This window comes from Scyliorhinus canicula, unplaced genomic scaffold (assembly GCF_902713615.1).
Source record: "Scyliorhinus canicula unplaced genomic scaffold, sScyCan1.1, whole genome shotgun sequence".
Lineage (NCBI taxonomy): Eukaryota > Metazoa > Chordata > Chondrichthyes > Carcharhiniformes > Scyliorhinidae > Scyliorhinus > Scyliorhinus canicula.
The window spans coordinates 568,368-589,078 of NW_024055733.1; the positions used below are offsets into that span (position 1 = coordinate 568,368).

Sequence of the window (20,711 nt, forward strand, 5' to 3'; positions counted from 1 at the left end):
GTTGCCCATGCCCACGCCCTTATCGTATCCTCGCAACCCATACCCCAGCTAACCATATCTGAGACCAAGGGAGAATTAGCATAACCAATCCACCTAACCTGCAAATCTTTGGACTATGGGAACAAACCGAACACCCTGAGGAAACCCACGCAGACACGGAGGGAACGTGCAGACTCCGCACAGACAGTGACCGGAGGTTCCAATTGCATCTGGATCCTTGGCGCTGTGAGTAAGTAGTGCTAACATCTGCCACCGTGCGGCCTCGGAAATGACGACTTCTCATTAATCCAGTACAATATCTTACTCTATCCTCCAAACTACCTGGGTCCCCACTTCTTTTCCCCTCCTTCTCTTGAACCTTTGCACTCATGCCGTCTCCTCCTCACAACCACGTATTAATAGCACAGATTTTCCCTTCCCCAAAATATCTGGCGCTAACAGCTTATCCAGTAACAGAGACTCCAGGATATGGGAGAAAGTGGGCAGCTCGGACTGCGCCAATCCCCAAACTACAATTATTGGAACTCTGCATTAACTCAAAATTCGTAAGCACAGGTAAACCTGCAAACTTGTCCCCTCAAAATAGATCCCCCATACGCCATACTCCTGCTTCTCCCACCTCTCACAGATTGCGTTCATCCACCTGGGAACAAACCAATGATTCCCACATATAGGGGTCAGTACCGACTACAGTCACCTTGATATGTCGGCGGCATGATAGCACAGTGGTTAGCACGGTTGCTTCAGAGCTCCCGGGTCCCAGGCGCGATTCCCATCTTGGGTCACTGTCTATGCGGAGTCTGCACTTTCTACCCGTGTCTGTGTGGGTTTCCTCCGGGTGCTCCCGTTTCATCCCACCATCCAAAAATGACCAGGTTAGGTGGATAGATGATGATAAATTGCCCTTAGTTCCCCAAAAAGGTTTGGTGGGGCTAATGGGTTGTGGGGGCAAGGTGGACGTGTGGGCATAAGTAGGGTGCTCTTTCCAAGGGCCGGCGCAGTTCCGATGGGCCGAATGCCCTCACTCATGAGTAATCACAGCAAAAGCAGAGGCATTTTCCAGCAACTGGTATAATACACCAAGAAAGAAATGCTTAAATTCCACACACTTGCAATATGCCCTCTGGAGAAGGTACTCTTGAAACAGCGAATTGACCATGTCATATTTGGACTGTATTGTCACAGTTGTAAAACAACGCAGAGCCTCTTGTATTCAATGGTATCCTTCCTGGAGGCAATAACAAAACATGAATTCACTGTCATGTGTTAGAATATTACTATTGAGTTGAGCAAGGTGTTTTTCTGTCCTCTGGAACTTTTACTCAAATTCTAAATGTGTCCTCAGAATGAGGAGCAATTCTCGGTCCTCTTCCCGAGTTTTGCCAAACCCCGTACACCGGAGGCGAAAAATTATACTGAACTTCTTTATAGAAAGTGTCATACAGATAGACTCAAACATACGTACATAGACTGAAGCACGCACACACGAATGCACACATTTAAATGCAGAAGCGCACACACACACATACACAAACATGTGTGCAGAATAAAAAACGTACATGCACGTACACAAACATAGGGACGCACACATGGCACACAACACACACACAAACACACGTATACATCTACACACATATTCATACACATATTCAACACGCTCATCTACGCACATATACACAGAAACATACGCACACAGAACATACACCACACACCTATGCACGTACATATAGTACACACATACACACATACAACATGCTCATACATATACATACCCACGCACATATCACACACACAGAACAATCACACACACACATGTATGTATATATATATATATATATATATACAAAAATATGTGTGTGTGTGTGCGTGAGTGTGTGTGTGTTTGTACATACATATATTGATGGATACACACGCAAATAGAACCAATACCTGAAGGGAGCGTTATGAAAACCTGAGCACTGAGTAAACGTAATGACGAGGTCCTGAACTACCCAATTGTTCTTGAACAGGAAATGGAGTCGACATTGACCAGCAGGACAATGTAATTTCATACAATCTGGAAACTGACTTCGCATAATGAAAGCGGACCTTCACGCTGCCCCGTGACCAACATTACAGTTAAATAAAAGCTAATCCTCATCTAACTTCTGCAGACACTTCGGCAGCAACGTTGTTCTGACATCACAGGAATTGCAGGTACTCAACATTGCGGTTCAATGCCACTTTTCTCACGGGCAAGGTGGGTGGTCAATAGATTGTCGGCTAGCCAATCACACCTCAATTCCCTGACTTTTGTGCCTCTTGCGTCTTTGAACGACACCTCATCTCGCACCTGAATGGTCGACACATTCTGAGATATTGCGCATTAGTTATTAGCCTCATCGACCGTTCTGACTTTGTCATGTCTGTTGGCAAGCTCCATAGGAATCAAATTTGTCATATACTCGCTCGAATACACAAGAATAATAGAGGAGCCGATGGATGTCTATAAAATATTAGGAGGGATTAATGAAAACAATGCCGACAAATTGTTCCCCCCTTGGGGGTAAATCTGGAAATAGAGGTCGCCATTATAGTTTCAGTGTTGGTAGATTTAGAGTTCGAAGAGGAGGAAGGTCTTCTTTCAGAGAGTGGTGATTTTGTAGGACTCGTTGCTGTGTGGTGCGGTGTAGTCTGAGTTATTAAATAGTTTCAAGAAGGAGGTAGATATATTTCTGACTTAAGCACGCAGGGTTAATTGGATGTGAAGAACAGGAGGGACGTGGATCTGAGACCAAGAAATGATGACTCGCATTGCGAGGACACGACCTGTCAATTTCTGATAACAGTCCCGGGGATGGAGTGATTTTCTCCAAGGAGAGGGCCTGTATTCAATGGTTCAGAAGAATGAGAGCGACCATATTGAAACATACTGGATTCTCAGGGGGCTTGACAATGTAGATGCTGAGACCAAATTTACTCTTGTCTGAGTGACTAAGACTTGAATGCATAAACTCTGAGTAACCTGGCGTTCAATTGGAACAGAGATGAGGAGGAATATATTCTCACAGAGGGCAGTGAATCTGTAGAGTTGTTTACCACAGAGAGCTGTAGAGGCTGGGGCGTTAACTGCGTTCAACTCTGAGATCGGCACATTTTTAATCTGAAAGGGAATGTTGGATAATGAAGGTAAGGCGGAAAAGTGGAGTTGAGGATAATCATTTCTTGGCAGCTATGATCTATGATAGTGGCGGAGCTATCTCGTTGGGCCGAACGGCCTACCTATGATCCTACGTCTCATGGCCTTATTTTGAATCAAAACACAATTTGTAACTTCAGTGATGAAAAGAATGTTGTTGATATGGCAACATTTGAAAGGATGGTCGCATTTGTTGAATCATAATCCATGAGACCTCTTTATGAATTGGCATGGAAATAAATGATTGCACAGATAATGTTGACAATCATATTGTTTTTTAAAATAGAAGTCAAATTACATGACAATTAATGAAAGGAACAAGGAGAGGTGGAATCCCAGAGCAAGGATACAAAAACAACTGACTGGTCCACTTCAGAGATCCATAAGGCACAATAAACTAATGAACAAACATTGGTTTTAGTGACGGTGGAGAGCATTGAAACGCACATAAATAGTAGACAAATTCCATGGAAGCCAGGTGATGCCACGCTTGCGGTATTTTCAGTACGCATGATACAGATATAGGGACAGGCCTCATACAAATCGGGGGAGGATTATCATTGGAGAATTGGAAGCCTATGCCAAACATGAAAAGATGAACAGACTGAAATGATTGCTTTTCAAAGCAATTGAGAAATTACTTGAGAGTCCGCTGAGGTGCAGCACGAAATTACTATTAAAATAGTAGAACTAGAGGAATGGGTCTGCATTCAAGAGAGAATGAGCGGCACAGTCACAAATTGGGTTAGCACTGCTGCCTCACTGTGCTGGTTTCAATTCCCACTCTGGGTAAATATATGGGTTTTGCGCTTCGGGCCGTATTCTCCGGGTGCCCGTTACAACCAACAGCCCACACCTGTGCAGATAAGGTGAACTTGCCATATCTTTTTTTTGAAACTGTAAAATATAATTATATCAGGCCGAACGGTACAAACACTAATTTTGTATTGGAGAAACAGGGTATCCTACCCTCAGTACCAACATACGGGAAGGTGGGGGTGGTGTAGAGTACTCTGATTATTAAAACAGTTCTCAACACAGTTGAACAAAGAAAAATATAACGGTGCAAACTCTAAACTTAGCGCTGGAGAGACCGGATACGCTCGCCCCTGCACCAACAGAAGGGAAAGACAGGGGTCTGGTGGGGAGAGAGGAGCAAGGAGGGTGGTGGAGAAGGGCCAATAGGACACTACCTGAACTGTCTACCGAGGTAGAAAAACAAAATATTTTATGATGTGCCAGATTCCGGGAGTCTTCCAGCTGAATTGCCACTCAGTGCTGAAAGATGTGAAGGGTAGTTGGATTGGCAATGCTAAATTGGCATTTAGTGTCCCACGATGTGCGGGTTAGTTGGATTGGCCATAACTTTATTATTAATATAGTAAAAAATATATACAAGTCCAAACGGTACAAACAATAATTTTGTATTGGAGAACGAGTGTACCCTCCCCTCAGGACCAACATACGGAGAGGGGGGGGGGGGTTGATGCTCTAGTTAGTAAAACAGTCCTTAACACATGTCCACAAAAACAAATGGTACACGCACTAAACGTTGCGCTGGAGAGACCAGATTCCCTCGCCTCTGCACCAACAGAAGGGAAAGGAAGGGGGTGAGGTGGGGAGAGAGGAGAAAGGTGGATAGTTGTGGATTGAGGGTGTTGGGGTATTGCTGGCGCGGGACGGGGGTGAATAGGACACTGCGTGAACTATCTACGGAGGCAGAAAAAGAAAATAACCTTAAATTAATATGTGCCAGATTCCGGCAGTCCCCCAGAGGGTAATCGGATTGGCCGTGCTAAGTTGCGATATTAGTGTCCCACCATGTGCGGGTTAGTTGGTTTGTCCATGCTACATTGCCCCTGAGGGTCCCAGGGTGTGCAGGTTAGGAGGAGTGGCCATGCTAAATGGCCCCTGAGGGTGCCAGGATGTGCATTTAGGTGGATTGGCCATGCTTATATGGTCCTTTGCGTCGCAAGATGTGCATGTTAAATGAATTGACCATGCTAAATTGTCCCTTAGTGTCTCGCTGCGTGCAGGTTAGCTGGTTACGCTGGGGAAGTGTGTCTAGGTAGGTGCTCTTTCAGAATGTCGGTGCTCACTCGATGGTAAGAATGGTTTCAACATGCACGTTAGGTGTAGGTTCCAACCATGAACCAGGGATTAAGGTCACCACGGCATTACGTTGGGTGATCGGCTGTCGGTCTGTATTGTACATTCTGCATGGCTGAATGCTATTCCCTATTTGTCTAGACATCACTGACTTTGTCGAGAACAGCAGAATAACTTCATAGCCGTACCTTTTTGTGATAAGTCGTTCACTTTGTGTTCAACGATGATTAGCACCATACCAACGAGCAACAAGGCACTCAGACAATGCCTCACCAAGGGCACCGAGTTGGGAGGGATGTCTATAAAAGGATAATAAAAAGGCTTTAGTTCTTATTTTGTCCCAGCCTTTTTAAATTGGGATGGAAATAAATTATTGCACAGCTAATGTTCACAATCATATTGTTCAGTAAAATAGAAGTCAAATTACATGACAATTAAATAAAGGAACAAGGAGATGTGGAATCCCGGAGAAAGGATACAAAAAAACTGACTAGTCCACTTCAGAGATCTATAAGGCGCAAAAAAACTAATGAACAAACATTGGTTTTAGTGTCAGTGGAGAGCATTGAAACGCAGAGAAATAATAGACAAATTCTATGGAAGCCAGGTGAAGCCACGCTTGGGGTATTTTCAGTTCGCATGTTACAGATATAGGGACAGGCCTCTTCCAATGCGTGGGGGGATTATCATTGAAGAAGTGGAAGCCTATGCCAAACATGAAAAGATGAACAGACTGAAATGATTGTGTTTCAAAGCAATTGAGAAAGTACTTGAGAGTCCGCGGAGGTACTGCATGAAATTACTATTCAAATAGTAGAACTAGAGGAATGGAATGGATTTGCATTCAAGAGAGAATGAATAGTTCTTCATTTGTCCCAGCCATCCCTAGGACAATGGGAGTAACGCGGACACATCGATACCCTCTTCTATTGCAGGCTTGTAAGGCTGCTTAATGCTGAACTGTTTGAAAAACAAGAGGTGCACCGACTTCAATAGTGTCACACTCAACGTGGTTGAACGCACGGTTCAAGGGTGCAGGTTTATTTGCTGGATATCAGTATCAAGAAGCATGTGGAAGTGACCACTGGATTTGTGACAGAATGAAATCTGGGCAAAGGAATGCTCAGGAACGTTAGTTTGGAATATTATTTCTAAAAATGTATTTCTAAATGAACTTCCTTCTTTCTTTCTGCAATTGTCGATGTAAAACGCAGAAGATAGCTGGGATTAGGGATGCTCAATCCTTTACCACTAGTGGGATTTCCGGTGCACCAGAAGCGCTCCCACGCCCCGGGTTTTAGCCGGCTGGGGGGACGGGGAATCCTGCTGCCGGCTCGGATGCGGCGTACCAGAAAAATAGATGCAGCGGGACAGAGACCCCGGCCAGCTTGCGATCCGGCCGTTTGCGTCTTTCTCAACCGCGATGTAGGGTGGCTACAATGGAAAAATCTCAGTGACTGGCGGTGTGACGAGAGAATCCTCCAGCGAACGGCGCGCCGCCGCGGAACACGTGTCTGCGGAGGCGGAAAATCCCCTATGGTAATAAGAACGATGCAAATCTGTAAAATGTATCTGCACCAAATATGGTTCGACCAATCAAGTTTCGTTTTTAACTGAAGCGCATTTCATTAAATGGCTGAAAAATAATACGGGTCAATTTTGAGTTAATCAATACCTGTAGCTTATAGACATGCCCCTTCAATCCAACGGGCATTGTACATATATGTATGCCGGTGTGGCGATTACAAATGCTTATTTAAAACAATATTTGTTACATTAAATCTCAGATGTCGTTGGGTCTTCCTCGAAGAATAATTGTAATTCTACCACTGTGATTTTTCTCTTAAACCTGGTTTTAACTCTGGTCCACACTATCCCGGGAAAGCTTTGTATTGTCACTGCTTGAAAACTACTCGCCTTCCCCCTGGTCCCCGAGAGGAGCAAAGACGATCAGGTCATCAAGGCAGCAGACATTCCCGTTGTTATAGAATCGACAGCATTCTCAGAGGCAGGTGCCAGCCTTGCGCTTAGTCGATATAGGGACACTTACACTCGTTGGATGATGCATTTAATGCCCTGAGAAATTGGGCTGTAGTGCTGTTAGACCTTAATTTGGAATATAACATTTCCATTCTAATACCTCACTTTCTTACCAGTAATCTGATGGGATTACGCATCTGCAATCGGTGTCATTTCTGCCTCACTCACTGACGTGCCTGCAGTAGTCCAGCTGCTTTGTTCTCGGTTCAAATAATTCTTCCGGTATTAATTAAGACAATTTTGCCCACCGTGTCGACAACGGCCCCCGAATGAGAACCATCACACTGTGCATACCCCCTGCCCCTTCCCCGCACATCTGTATATTGCTTCTCTGTAACGCCATGCAGTGGCCTCCTGAGTGCTTCGATTGAAACTGCCTCTCCCACACTATCAGGGAGTGCATTGCAGAATCCGAACAACTCTCTTTGTAAATCTTGTGTTTCTGAATCACCTTGTCTGCGATTCGACTTTTAATCTGTGCCCCCTCGTTCTCATGCGTTGCGTGAGCTACACCTGGGCGAAGCAATGGTATTCTCGCACAACAGTAGCTGAAAATAAGCGCGCAGGTACAGCAGGCAATAAAGAAGCAGAATGATATGTCGGCCTTCATAGTGACAGAATTTGAGTACAGGAATAGGGATGTTTTACTGCAATTATATAGCGCATTGGTGAGGCCACACTTGGAGCATTCTGCGCAATGCTTGTGCCTTTATCTGAGGGAAGATGTCATTGCTATCGAGCGAGTGCGCGACTGTTTACTCTGGTGATTCCTGGGATGATAGATGAGGAGGGATTAAGTTGCTTGGTATTATATTGATTGGCGTTAGGAAGAGTGACGGGGTATTATAGAAACAGAACATGATACAGATGAGACAGGGTAGAATCAGAATCAATGGTTCCAGTTGTAGGGCAGCCCAAAACTTGTGGGCCATAGTTTGAGGATACAGGTTTATGTCTCAGCAGAAATAGATTTACCGAGAGCTTGATAAATCTGTGGAATTCGCCACCAAGGGAAGCATTTGAGGCGAAAACGTTGTGTTATTGCAAGAAGGAATTTGAAAGAGCACTTGAGACAAAAGGGATCTAACATTCTGGAAGGAAGGTGGGATCAGGACAGGCCATTTATGATCAGCCATGATCGTAGTGAAATATCGACCAGGTTCAAAGGGCCAAATGACCTCCACGTGCAACTGTTTGATATGTATAGTTCTGTGTATAATTATCGGCTCTGTCCATCCCTATTCTCATATTGTGCACATGAGTCAAGTCTCCTCTTGGACAGTTTTCTCCAAATGACCCTCCAATCGAAACATACCTGACGTTTCTCATCCCTGGAACCATTCTTGTGAACCCCTTCTGCATTCCCTAAACCACAGCAAATAGAATTGAACACAGTACTCCACCTGAGGTCAAACTGGTGTCTTATATATGTTCTTCATTACTCACTTGCGCTTGTACTCTATGCCGCTCGTAATAAAGCCCAGAATACTGTACTCTAAATTATATTTTCTCTAAACCTTTCCTGCTAATCTCACTGATCAGTACACTTATGCACCCAAGTCAATTTGCTCCTGCACAGCCTCAAATAGTGTAGCTTATGTCGTCTGTCCATATTGTGGCAGTCTAAATACACGGCTCTGCATCCCAATTGGAATTCGCCCGCCACCTATGTGTTCACGAGACTAAGTAGTCAGTGTACGTTTCAGACTCTGGTCAGTGCTCCTCCCAATTTTCAATGATTCAGTATGCCGTACCATTCACTTAACTTATAAATCCATCCCCCTGAACAGCAATCAAGTGAGTAATAATACATAAATACAGCAATCCTTCCAGAAACATTATTTGATCTGCAACTCTCTGATTTTCTAGATCACTGTGTCGTCGAATATTTGGAGTTCCCTGTTTAAATTCTCATTTCCTGACTGTCACCCATAATTTGAATTGAGGCATACCATTTTTCAGAAGTTGTAAGAGCTAGCTCAGGGTACGTTTCTCTGGATAGGGATGTTCCCCTTCTATCCGATTCATCTGTTTTATAAATCTAATCTAAAGTACAGAGTCATGCTAAACGGGCAAAGTTTTAATCGTTTATATACTTGCGTGGGCAGTAGACTGGGCGAAATCGCTGGCTTTTAAAGCAGACAAAGGCAGCCCAGCAGCACAGCAGCCCAGCAGGTTCAATTCCCGAACAGGCGCCGGAATCTGGCGACTACGGACTTTACACAGGAACTTCATTTGAAGCCGACTTGTGACAATAAGCGATTTTGATTTCATTTCGTTTCCAATGTTTCAACAGAGTCCAATAGTTTTTACTATTGTTCTGTGAAGGATAAATTGGTTTTACGACGAAAACATTGCCGAACGTCGATTCAATTCAAAATAACTACTGTTTATATATTGAGGCCGATTCAACGAATGTATTCAACGCTGAAAATGAAATGACAGTTTTCATCTCTCCCCTTGAGCAGCGTAGAATGTATGCATCCACTCATTACCGACAATGAACCCTACCTTAAATACAATGAGGGGATGATTCAAGTTCGGACAGGGGAGGACGTTGAATACAGAAATTGCCTGGAAGTTAGCGGCATTTAAATTGAAAAACTACAATACACGTTGCAACGTTTGCTATGAGCTGGCAATACTGCCTTGTTGGTAGCTTGTGACTTGTGACTTTTATTTGAACTCCCCCACCCCCTTTTTAACGATGCCATCATTATTTAAAGATGAAAGATGAGGGAGTGGTTGATACTGGCAATTAAATGTGCATGGAAACTATAAGGCCGCACAGTCGACCACCCGCACTTGTTCCTTGCAGATATTCACTAAATGTTAGATCATTTAAAAACTAAATCAGTCTTCTCTTTGACTACAGTCGAAACAATAGAAATACATTGAGATAAAGAAACATGCCTGGCATTGACATATCCAGTTCCTCATCATTCTCAGTCACCACAACATCTTTGCTCCATGGAGAATCCGTCCAATTTCCTAAAACATGTGTCTGATACCGGCAGCCATAACTTCCCAGATAATCATTTCCCGTAACGTTGACTTTGAAGGTCGCAGTTCGCTGGTGGCCATTCATTTGATGAGATTGTACAGGTTCCATGCTCCGGTTTCTGTACAAGTGGAACATGCCCCCGGAGGAGCGAATGTCCCCATTGCAGGAAATAAGAACAATTTCGCCGCTTGAAGTAAGTCCGACATTTTTGAATTTGTTGATAGTCGGTTGAGAAAGTCGATCTGTAACAGGAAAATAAATATCAGAAACTTTTTGAAGCACAATGGCAAATAAAAAATCTTGCGTGCAGACAATGTTGATGAATGTTGGACTTTCAGATATACTGTAGTATATGTGTTTAGTGCAGTGAGGCTTCAGGGTCTAGGTTAGTGTGTGCTTCACTGCTGCAATAGTGTTTTTAAAACTCCGGATTTGAAATACAACCGAGGCGGTTTTGGAGAGAGGGGTCAATTAAAGCATCGTGAAAGCTTGGTAAATTGACCTGCGTTTAAATTAAGAGGGTTCCTTTCAGGTTCGTGAATTAGAGGCATTGCGATCAGATGAGTAAGGTGGAGTAGCTAATAGGTGGAGCCAGGGGTCCAAGTAGTCAGCTGTTGTTGTTTCCAGCTCTAGCTATTGGCAGAAAAGGGAACTGATCATGTTTCTGAAGAAAGTCAGCCGGATGATCTGCAGTATTCTGACAATGTGCCAGGTCTCTCTCTTTCGCGCAGTCTCAAAATATCTCTTGCTCAAAGTAGAGTATTCAAGACATCTGTATGCAGCAAATACTCCTGAGTTTGCGAACTGTATTTAAAGGTGGATTGTGACCTGAGGTAGCTTTGCTGTTTGTGTGGAAGTCAAGGTTCCAGTTAAGAGTTATTGTGTCACTGCGTTGATTAGAATTGTTTAAGGAGTAATTGTAATATATTTTATTTTGCTATGTTAATTAAATTTCAATACTGTGTTCGCAATAAAGTGTGTTTTAATATACCGTATCCTTTAACTTCGGGAAATTCCCCCAGGAGCGAGATATCCTTTCCAAACTATCTTACGAATGAATAAAGCAATACATATTCGGGTTTCCTTATGGTATAGCATAAACCGTTGTGGTTTTTGGGCTCGAATGCGTGCCCTCTTCCTAAGCAATAGCAATGTCGACTAAGTGCTCAGATAAATTATTTCGATAAGCTACCTCCAAAATTTATCGGTATGGGATGGCTCAGATTTGACCTCCTCCAGCCTTTTTCGCTCCAATCCAAGCATTCACAACTGTAGATTCCTCCAATGGCTACGGTGTCGTTATATTCAAGGTAGGTCCTGCACTGCCGTTTGTCATACTCCCTTCGATTTGTTGGATTCCGGTTGTGATAATATTGGATCCTTATGGCAGGACATTGACAACGACAATTCAAAGTTATATTCTCTCCGGTAAAAAAGTCTCCGTACGACGGAAACGAAGTTAAGTCTGGCAGCGGTAGATCAACTGAAGTCAAACAAATCACACATTGAATACATTTCACCCATCGGCGTGCCAATCATACAGCAGACTCGTTATTGGTTTGCCAGTAAGTCGTCTCACATTGAAATAATATAAGGGTCGCAATGTTGCTCGATCCGAGCTTTTAATTTTGCAATAAATATATTTTGAATCATAGAATTTACAGTGAAGAAGAAGGCCATTCTGTCCACCGAGTCTGCACCGGCTCATGGAAAGAGCACCCTACCCAGCGTCCACACCTCCACCCTCTCCCCGTTCCCCAGCAACCCCGCCCAACACTAAACGCAATTTTGGACACTAAGGGCAATTTAGCATGGCCAATCCACCGAACCCGCACATCTTTGGATTGTGGGAGGAAACCGGAGCACCCGGAATAAATCCACGCACACACGGGGAGAATGTAAAGACTCCGCACAGACAGTGACCCAGCGGGGGATCAAACCGGGGTCCAAGGAGTTGTGACACAATTGTGCTGTCCTCAATGCTACCGTGCTGCTCTAATTAACGTAATATGTGTTATTAACGACAGAGAATAAAGCTTCGTAAATTTTCTTACAACAGAACTGGTTCCAAAACCAGAATATACTGGACAATCCCAGCATCTGTAGAATTAAATGAGCTAAATATTCTCGTCTGGATGGCTCTTTGTCACAAGTGGAGAGACCTGGAAATAGCGCCAAATTTATAAAGTTGTGGGCACAGGACTAAGGGCAGCGCCTCTGGATAGGGAGCCTGCCATGTCTGCAAATTGACAAAGGTATCCTGGACAGAAAGACAAAAGGAATGTAAATGCGGGTGATTATGGCGAATGATGATGCTGACCGTGGCACATAAAGACCTCAGAACATGTTAATTGCACAATAAAGGTAAACAAGATACAAAATGCAACTTGGAGCTGGGAAAAGATGGACATAATGGGATCGGAGGTCCGCCCAATGCACCATCTCTGCTTTCCACTTCCCTCCTAGAGTGTGACAACGGTGCGCTATCTTCTCTGCAATAACTAGTTTGTTCAACTGTTTCAACGTTAAACACTGTCGTTCACACGTGGTTAGTTCTGAATGTTGTTGCCAAATAGAATATACAAGAAGAGGGCAGGTCGCAATCATTGCTCCGAACATAACAGGAAGACCGTTTGAGAGCAGCAAACATTGCCTAAGTATCTGAGGAACGTTGCACGCTGATTTATTCAGCAGGTTATTTCCACCTTGTGTTAATCTCCTCACCAAGAATGAAAGCAATTATATGATAATACGTTAGCCCAGAAACTGCAGTTATTGTCTTCAGTTTTAATATCGCTTACTCACATATGTCCATTCCGAGAAGCCAGCCGAAATGAACTGAAAATAAAAGGAATGAGAATTTTTTAAATCTGTAACGTGGATCATTCCGTTCACTCTCTCCAGACATTGAAATTAACAGAATGTGGAGATATAAACTCAAACTATTTCCTGAGTCTAAGACCGCTGGGTTTAAGAGACATATTATGGTCTTCGGTCCATTCTGTCTCCACTGCCAATCATGCACCTATCTTTCCAATCTCATTTTGCAGCCCGTCAGTCGGTACTCCTGTATGCCGTAGAGTTTGAGGAGCTCATTAAAATGCTTCTTAAAATTCTGAGGTCTCTGGGCTATACCAAATTTTTAGGCAGTGGTTTCCATGTCGAGAACACCCTCTGGGTGAATGGTTCCTCCTCAACCGCTTCTCCCATCTCCTGGCCCTGTCTTTTTGTTTCTAGGTTTAGAGTACCCAATTTTATTTTTTCGCAATAAAGGGGTAATTTATCCTACACATTCTGGTCTGGTTGCAGGGGTGAAATCCACGCAGACACGGCAAGAATGTGCAAACTCCACATGGAGAATGATTCGAAGCCCGGTTCGAACCTGGGTCCTCGGCGCCCTGAGGAAACATGCTGACCACTGCGCTACTGCTCTACACCTTACCTTAAACCTGCGCCCCTTCCGCACGTGGTTAATTACCCCGCCGTGAAGGGTATGGGTATTCGTTTCTTTCGAGCTGCCGTCTCTCCGCCCCTCGTGGTTTTGTACAGCTCAGTAAGATCTACCACCACACTCCTCTGCTCCGAGCGAAACCATCACAGACCATCCACCCTCTCTTCATAGCTTAAACACTACAGCTCAGGCAGACTGTTGGTGAATCTACTCTGCGACATTCCTGGTGCAATCTGATTTTTCCCAGAATGTGGCGGCCAAAATTGAATAGAGCTCTTGATATGGCCTGAAGTGTTTTTTAAAGCTCCACCATGACCTCATGTGCTTACATCTAATGACTCAGCTAATACAGGGAAGCATCCCACGCGCTTGCGCCACCATCCTACAGAGATCAGTGGACATGCACCGCAAGGCATCTCTGTTCCTTTGTAATTCCTAGCGTCCTGCCGTTCACTGAGTATTCCCTTGCCTCGCTTGTCCTCCCAAATTGCATCACCTCGCACATTTCAGGATTAAATTTAATTTTTTCACCGATCAGTCAATCTCAGCATCTCATTTATATAGTCCTGGATTCTAACGTGTTTCTCTTCGTTATTTACTGTCTTCTTTTGTACGCAGACACTAGTTCACACTGTACCTTGGTGCACGTGACAATAAATCTAAATCTCAATCGAATCTACCACACGACCAATTATCTTGCTATTGCGAATATTCTGATCATTTGATCAACTGGGATGGTCGGGTTGAGTTGGTTGTTGGAAGTTGTGTCAATCTTGGAACATTGGAAGATAAGGAAACTAAATCAGTGTTAATCTAATGATAAATATTTCTATTGACATCAAGATTTAATAATTCTGCTCGACTTTTTTAGTGAATGGGGTTGGGGGGTCTTCATGACTGCAAAGGTTTGCAGCCTCCACACTAAAACCTGGAGGATCCTCAGACCCAGTTTGATGTGACACACGTCATTGGAGGAATATGGAAATTAGCTCATCTGTACTCCCAGTGACGTTGTGCGCTGCTCTGGTTGGTTTGCAGCATAATGCTCCGAGATGGACGAATGGCTGAAAGAAGCAAAATAGGGGGCTCTGCACTTGGAAACACAGAAAGCAGTAGCAGGAGGAGGTCATTCGACCCTTCTAATCTGCTCCAACATCGATTATGATCATTACAGATCATCCAATTCAATAGCCCAATCCTGTTTCCCCAAGAGAAACAGACGGGTATCATCGAGACGTAGGCCCCTGTTGTGCAGAAGGCCATTCGGCCTACGGACTCTGCTTCGACGTTCTGAAGGGACGCATACAAAGTCCCACTCTCCGAACCCTGTCCCCACAGCCCCAGCTAATCTTTGGACCGTGACGAATAATTTAACATGACAAATCCAGCTAATTTATATTTCTATGGACACTAAGGGGCAATTTGGTGTGGCCGATGTATCTAAACAGGTATGGATTAGGCCGCTAACATGCTTAGATTTTCACCGAAGCTCAGAATAATACAATGCAGAAGATGTCATTTGGTACAAAGGACCAGCACCGACACATAGAACACACGTGACCTGCCTATCTAATCCCTTTACGAATACTTTGCAAATAGTATTTAATGTTACGAGATGCCAAGTACTGATCCAGGTACTTTATGAAGGCAATGCGCCTCGATTCCCGTCCCATGAATTAAATTCCAGTCCATGACCGCACTCTAGGTAAGAAGGTTTTCCTCAAATCTCTTCAAAATCTTCTGACCCTCAGCTTGAACCTGTGTCACCAGATGACTGACCCTTCAAGTAAGGGGAATAGCTGCTCCCTATCTACTCCGTACATCTCCATCATAATCTTGGATACCATAACCAGGTTACCCCTCAGTATTTTCTGCTCAAGTGAAAATCCTCGAAGGCTCTCTCCACAACCTCTCTCCATGCCTTAACAATTCTCTCCCAGACACCATCCTGGCGCATCGCTTCTACATCCCCTCGAGTGCAATCACATCCTTCCTATGATGTGTGGACCAGAATTTCACGTGGTCCCACAGCTGTGGCCTCACTAAAGTTCTACATAAATCCACAGGACCTCCCTCGCTTGCTCGTAATTTTCTGGAAAACATGTTCGGATCTATTTCAATTCTACCACTCAGTAATTTTTCTATTGTATCTTTCCTTTCCGAATTTACATTTTGACTTCACCGCAGTACTTTCTATTATGCTCCTGTCTTTCCACACTGTTGTGCATTTTGTGATCGTAATACACGAACATCCTGGTTCGTATTGACATTAGAAATTAACGTTTCTATATTCCCAACAACTGCTATCCTCCTTTCGAAGAAAGCTGACAACTGGTAGCTGAATCAAGAGCGTGTCACACCTCGGGCGAGCGGTAGCTGAATTCGCGGCCTTCATGAATAATTCATTCGGTATGGAATGTGAACCCGTTTTAGTTGCGGTCAGGATTGGTATCACGAACCAGCCGTCCAGGCAATTGAGCTAATCGACCCGGAGTTTGCACTCGTCTAAGTAATCGCGTGACTCTAGATTTGGCAGAATTACCCTCATAATTTCTGGCCCCATGTTTCCGCTGGGCAATTTCACTTCTGAATGCCTCCGACTGCTTTGAAATAGTTTTACATAGAGCATTCCAATAGCTGTAACCAATACTCTCTTGCTAGCTCATCTCCCAAATTTGTAAAGTCTGTCTGCCACAATCTATGATGTGGAAATGCCGGCGTTGGACTACGATGAGCACAGAAATAAGTCTTACAACACGAGGTTGAAGGCCAACAGGTGTGTTTCGAATCACTAGCTTACGTAGCACTGCTCCTTCCGCAGGTTAACACAGTAAGAAGTCTTACAACACCAGGTTAAAGTCCAACAGGTTTGTTTCAAACACGAGCTTTCGGAGCACGGCTCCTTCTTCATTTCTGTAGTCCTTTCGGGATCTTGTCTGCTTTTTTGCATCTTTGTAGAAACTGAATGTCAGTGTCTATATGCGCGATCTTCCTGGAGATCCTCCAGGAAGGTTAATGCAGGTTAATGAAGAGGTAGGTTCCAGAAACATAAAAATAAACAAAGTCAAAACTGAAAAACTGAATGCGAGTCTTTGCAAGTAATTAAGTCAACATTTTCAGATGGATCCACTGCAGAGAGATAATCACAGGTTAAAGAGGTGTGAATTGTCTCAAGCCAGGACAGTTGATAGGATTTCGCAAGACCAGGCCAATTGTTGGGGATGAATGTATTGCGACATGAATTCAAGGTCCCGATTGAGGCCGGTACTCATGTCTGCGAAACTTGGCTATACGTTTCTGCTCGGTAGAAACATTTCTCTCTAGTGCCTGCGTCAGGGTCCTCCACCTTCACGACACTCTTGTCGTAGCTGACTGCCTGCATCAGGTTCCTCCACCTGGACAACCACCCTTGTTGTGGGTGACTGCCTGTACCAGGGTTCACAACCTGCACGCCCACCCTTGTTGTAGCTGACTGCTCCTCCACTTGCGCGACCCTCTTATAGCTGACTGCCTGTACCGCGTCCTCAACCTGCACGTTCTGTTGGTGTAGCTGACTGCCTGCACCAGAGTCCTCCATCTGCACGACCACCATTGTTGTAGCTGACTGTCTGCATCAGAGTCCTCCACTTGCACGACCCTCTTGGTGTTGCTGACTGCCTGTACCAGAGTCCTCTACCTGAAAGATACACTTGGTGTAGCCGACTGCCTGTACCACGGTCCCTTACCTGAAAGGTCCACTTTGTGTAGCTGATTGCCTGCATCAGGATCCTCTACCTGAAAGATCGACTTGGTGCTGCTGACTGCCTGTACCACGGTCCTCTGCCTAAAAGATCCACTTGGTGTTGCTGACTTCCTGTACCACGATCCTCTGCCTGAAAGATCAACGGTGTAACTGCCTGCCTGTACCACGATCCTCTACCTAAGTATCCACTTGGTGCAGCTGACTGCCTGCAGCAGGGCCGTCCACCTGAATGATCCACTTGCTGTAGTTCACTGCCTGCATCAGGGCCCTACAGTTGAAAGATCCACTTGGTGTAGCTGACTGCCTGTACCATGGTCCTCAACCAGCACGACCCTATTGGTGTAGCTGACTGCCTGCATCAGGATCCTCAATGAAAGATAAACTTGTTGTAGCTGACTGCCTGTACCAGGGTTTTCCAGCTGCACGACTTACCTTGGTGCAGCTCACTTTCTGTACCACAGTTCTCTGCCTCAAAGATTCACTTGGTGTAGCTGGCTGTCAGCATCATGGTCCTCAACCTGGAAGATCCACTTGGTGTTGCTAGTTCAGAACGCTGGGCATGCAGTCAGAAAAAACCAAGATGGAAGTGTAGGTTGACGACACTGGTGCAGCTGTCATCAACACCAAGAGGGTCGTGTACGTGGAGGACCCTGGTGATGCTGCCTGTCTGCAGCAGGGATCGCCAGATGCACTCCCTGTGGGTGATGCTGACTGCCTGCACCAATGTCCTCCACCCGCACCCCTTTCTACCTGATGAGGAATGACTGCCCCAGGGCCCCCTTCACGCACTCTCCTCCAGATGTTGGTATGGTGTACTTTCTACCTTTTCCGACTTTAAAAAAAACATTCTCTCCGAAATTTTCTCTTTGTTCAGAACACAGGGCAGTACGGGTGCACAGTGGTTATCATAGCGCCAGAGACCCGAGTTATATTCCGAACATGGTTGTCTGTTTGGGTGGAGGTTTACTTTCTCCCCTAGTCTGTGTATGTTTCCTCTCGGTGCCCCGGTTTACCCCACGGTGCAAATATCTGCAGGATCGATGGATTGATCATCGACTTTTTGTCCCAAGGTATGCAGTTCGGTGACTACCCCGCTCACAGGGTGGGCGGGGTAGTACTATGTAGGGTGTCTTTCTGAAGGTTGTTGCAGACTTAATGGCTTCATTCTGCACTGCAGGAATTCTATGTTGCAAGTCAGGCAAACAATTCCTTACACGGTTTCATAGTTTCAGTTGCAAAATATAGGAAGTGGGCACTGAAACAGACATGCAGACTTACACCTATTGATGCAGTTCCTGAATTTTAAACAGTTCCTCAATTACAACCACAATCCTGGCGATTTTGAAGTTAATATGCACAATATGTACTCACCGAATGGAAGGAAAGTTAACGTCTTAAACATTTTCCAATCAGGTTCAGAGACGGTGGTTGGATCTCCAAAGGGTATACTTCTTATACGTTACTTGATGTGTTCGCAATATATTTTGTCTAACGGATATGACGAGTCGGTTGCCCTGGAAACTAAGATTTTAGCATAAGATATAACCTTCGCCAAAGTCACCAATTGACCATGTAACACACCACAACTTGATCAGCAGATTCCAGTCAGCAACATCACTCGGTAAAAAATGTACTGCCTTTGTACCTGAACTTGAATGTAAAATGTTACACCTATCAGTTTGGAAAATGCAGTAAACGAGGTAATGAGGTAATCTGGGTGTCGTGGAAATTATAATAAAGACAAATTCCTGGAGGTTCGATTTAAGGAAATTTATTGACACACACATATTTGTGGAGAGAGAGCGTCCAGCTGCAAAAAATCTAGTGCACTTCTGTCTGAGTTATGCAGTCAAAACCATTGTATTTATAGGGTGAAATAAACAATTTTGAAGAGATAAAGCTGGGAACATACGCAAGAGGAAATATGAATGTTTTGGTTCAAAAACAATTCGAGTCCGCATTTTGTTGTACTTCGGAAGAACAACTTATTATCATAATAAGGCCGAGTGCAAATACTCAGCAGTATTTAGTTCACATTATTTGACCTACTTATTTTCGCTCAAAAGCAGTGTTAATATATAGTCAATATTCCGAGCATGCTTCTAAATTGGTAACTCATTAACTTCCCTTCCACAGTGGAACATTTGTGGAACAATTGCATGTACTAGGAGACGGTGACATTCTGACATTTTCACTGCACTAGTCACGCAAAATCTCTGGGGACACGGGTTAGAATCCCAAATGGTAAATGCGGAATTCTATCAAATAAATCTGGAACTGAAATACTGATTATAACTCTGCAACACGTGCCGATTGGTGGAAGGAGCTGGCCTAATTCAACAATGACCACCTCTGCATCCACAGTAATGTGCTAGGCTCTGTTAGCCTAGTGAAGAAACGTGGAATAACACAATTACTGCACTGAAACTTCAATGACAGAACAGCCCACCTAAACCAGTCCTTGCCCTTAACCCGACCTAACCGGCACGTCTTTGTATACTGAGGGCCAAATACAGCGTGGCTGATGCACTTAACCTGCACATATTTCGACACTAAGGGATATTAAGCATGGGAAATCTACATAACCTGCACATCTGTGGATACGAAGGGCAACCAACATGGAGGAAGTAATTAAATTCAAGTACTAGCAGCTGCTCAATGTTCTCTGATAAGTTACTGAGGATAAAATATTTTATTCGTTTTTAGTAGGGCAAATTAGCATGGGCTGTCCACCTAACGTGCATATGTTTCAACTCCGGGAGAGAACTGGGGAAATCGGAGGGACACATGCCCTACGATCAATAACATGTCTTGTTTTTGGGAGTTAGTCTTGTGCATATTAAATACATACTGACTTTATTATACTGTTATTAAAACATAATTTAGGTGATGTGGGCGTCACAGGGTGGGCCACCATTTATTGGCCATACCTATTTGCCTTTCAGAAGGTAATGGTGTGTTCCTTTCTTGAACAGCTACAGTACTTCAGGCGTAGGCACTCCCATTGTTCTGTCAGGGAGGGAGCTCCAGGATTTTCCACCAGCGACAGGGAAGGAACAGCGGTATGTTTCTTAGTCAGTCTGGTTAGTGACGGCGGGGAACCTCCAGGTGGTGGGGATCCAGGTGTCTGCTGCTCTTGTCCTTCTAGAATCTAGATGATAGTGGCCGTGGGATTGGGGGGTGCTGT

At 44.4% G+C, this 20,711-nt stretch overlaps 1 protein-coding gene across 2 annotated transcripts; it reads right to left on the bottom strand.

The window, feature by feature from the left end:
- Positions 1-1,031: 1,031 nt before the first annotated feature.
- Positions 1,032-19,014, bottom strand: LOC119960774. Of its 2 annotated transcripts, none has more exons than XM_038788374.1 (6): positions 18,896-19,014; positions 13,137-13,169; positions 11,524-11,814; positions 10,241-10,573; positions 5,476-5,586; positions 1,032-1,228 (listed from the first exon to the last, which is right to left on the bottom strand). In XM_038788374.1, exons 1-6 carry the CDS (start codon positions 18,924-18,926, stop codon positions 1,161-1,163), a joined length of 867 nt encoding a protein of 288 aa, XP_038644302.1. In that variant the 5' UTR covers positions 18,927-19,014; the 3' UTR covers positions 1,032-1,160. The 2 variants fall into 2 exon arrangements, with proteins under 2 accessions (XP_038644302.1, XP_038644303.1); XM_038788375.1 differs by lacking the exon at positions 18,896-19,014 and adding an exon at positions 17,957-18,113.
- Positions 19,015-20,711: the final 1,697 nt, after the last annotated feature.

Excerpts from the sequence above, each read along its gene's own strand:
- LOC119960774 (XM_038788374.1), bottom strand. The coding sequence starts at position 18,926 with ATGTTTAAGACGTTAACTTTCCTTCCATTCG. Across the intron at positions 13,170-18,895 it reads GTTAACTTTCCTTCCATTCG|TTCATTTCGGCTGGCTTCTC; the intron begins GTGAGTACATAT and ends TTTTATTTTCAG. Across the intron at positions 10,574-11,523 it reads CATACCGATAAATTTTGGAG|ATCGACTTTCTCAACCGACT; the intron begins GTAGCTTATCGA and ends TTCCTGTTACAG.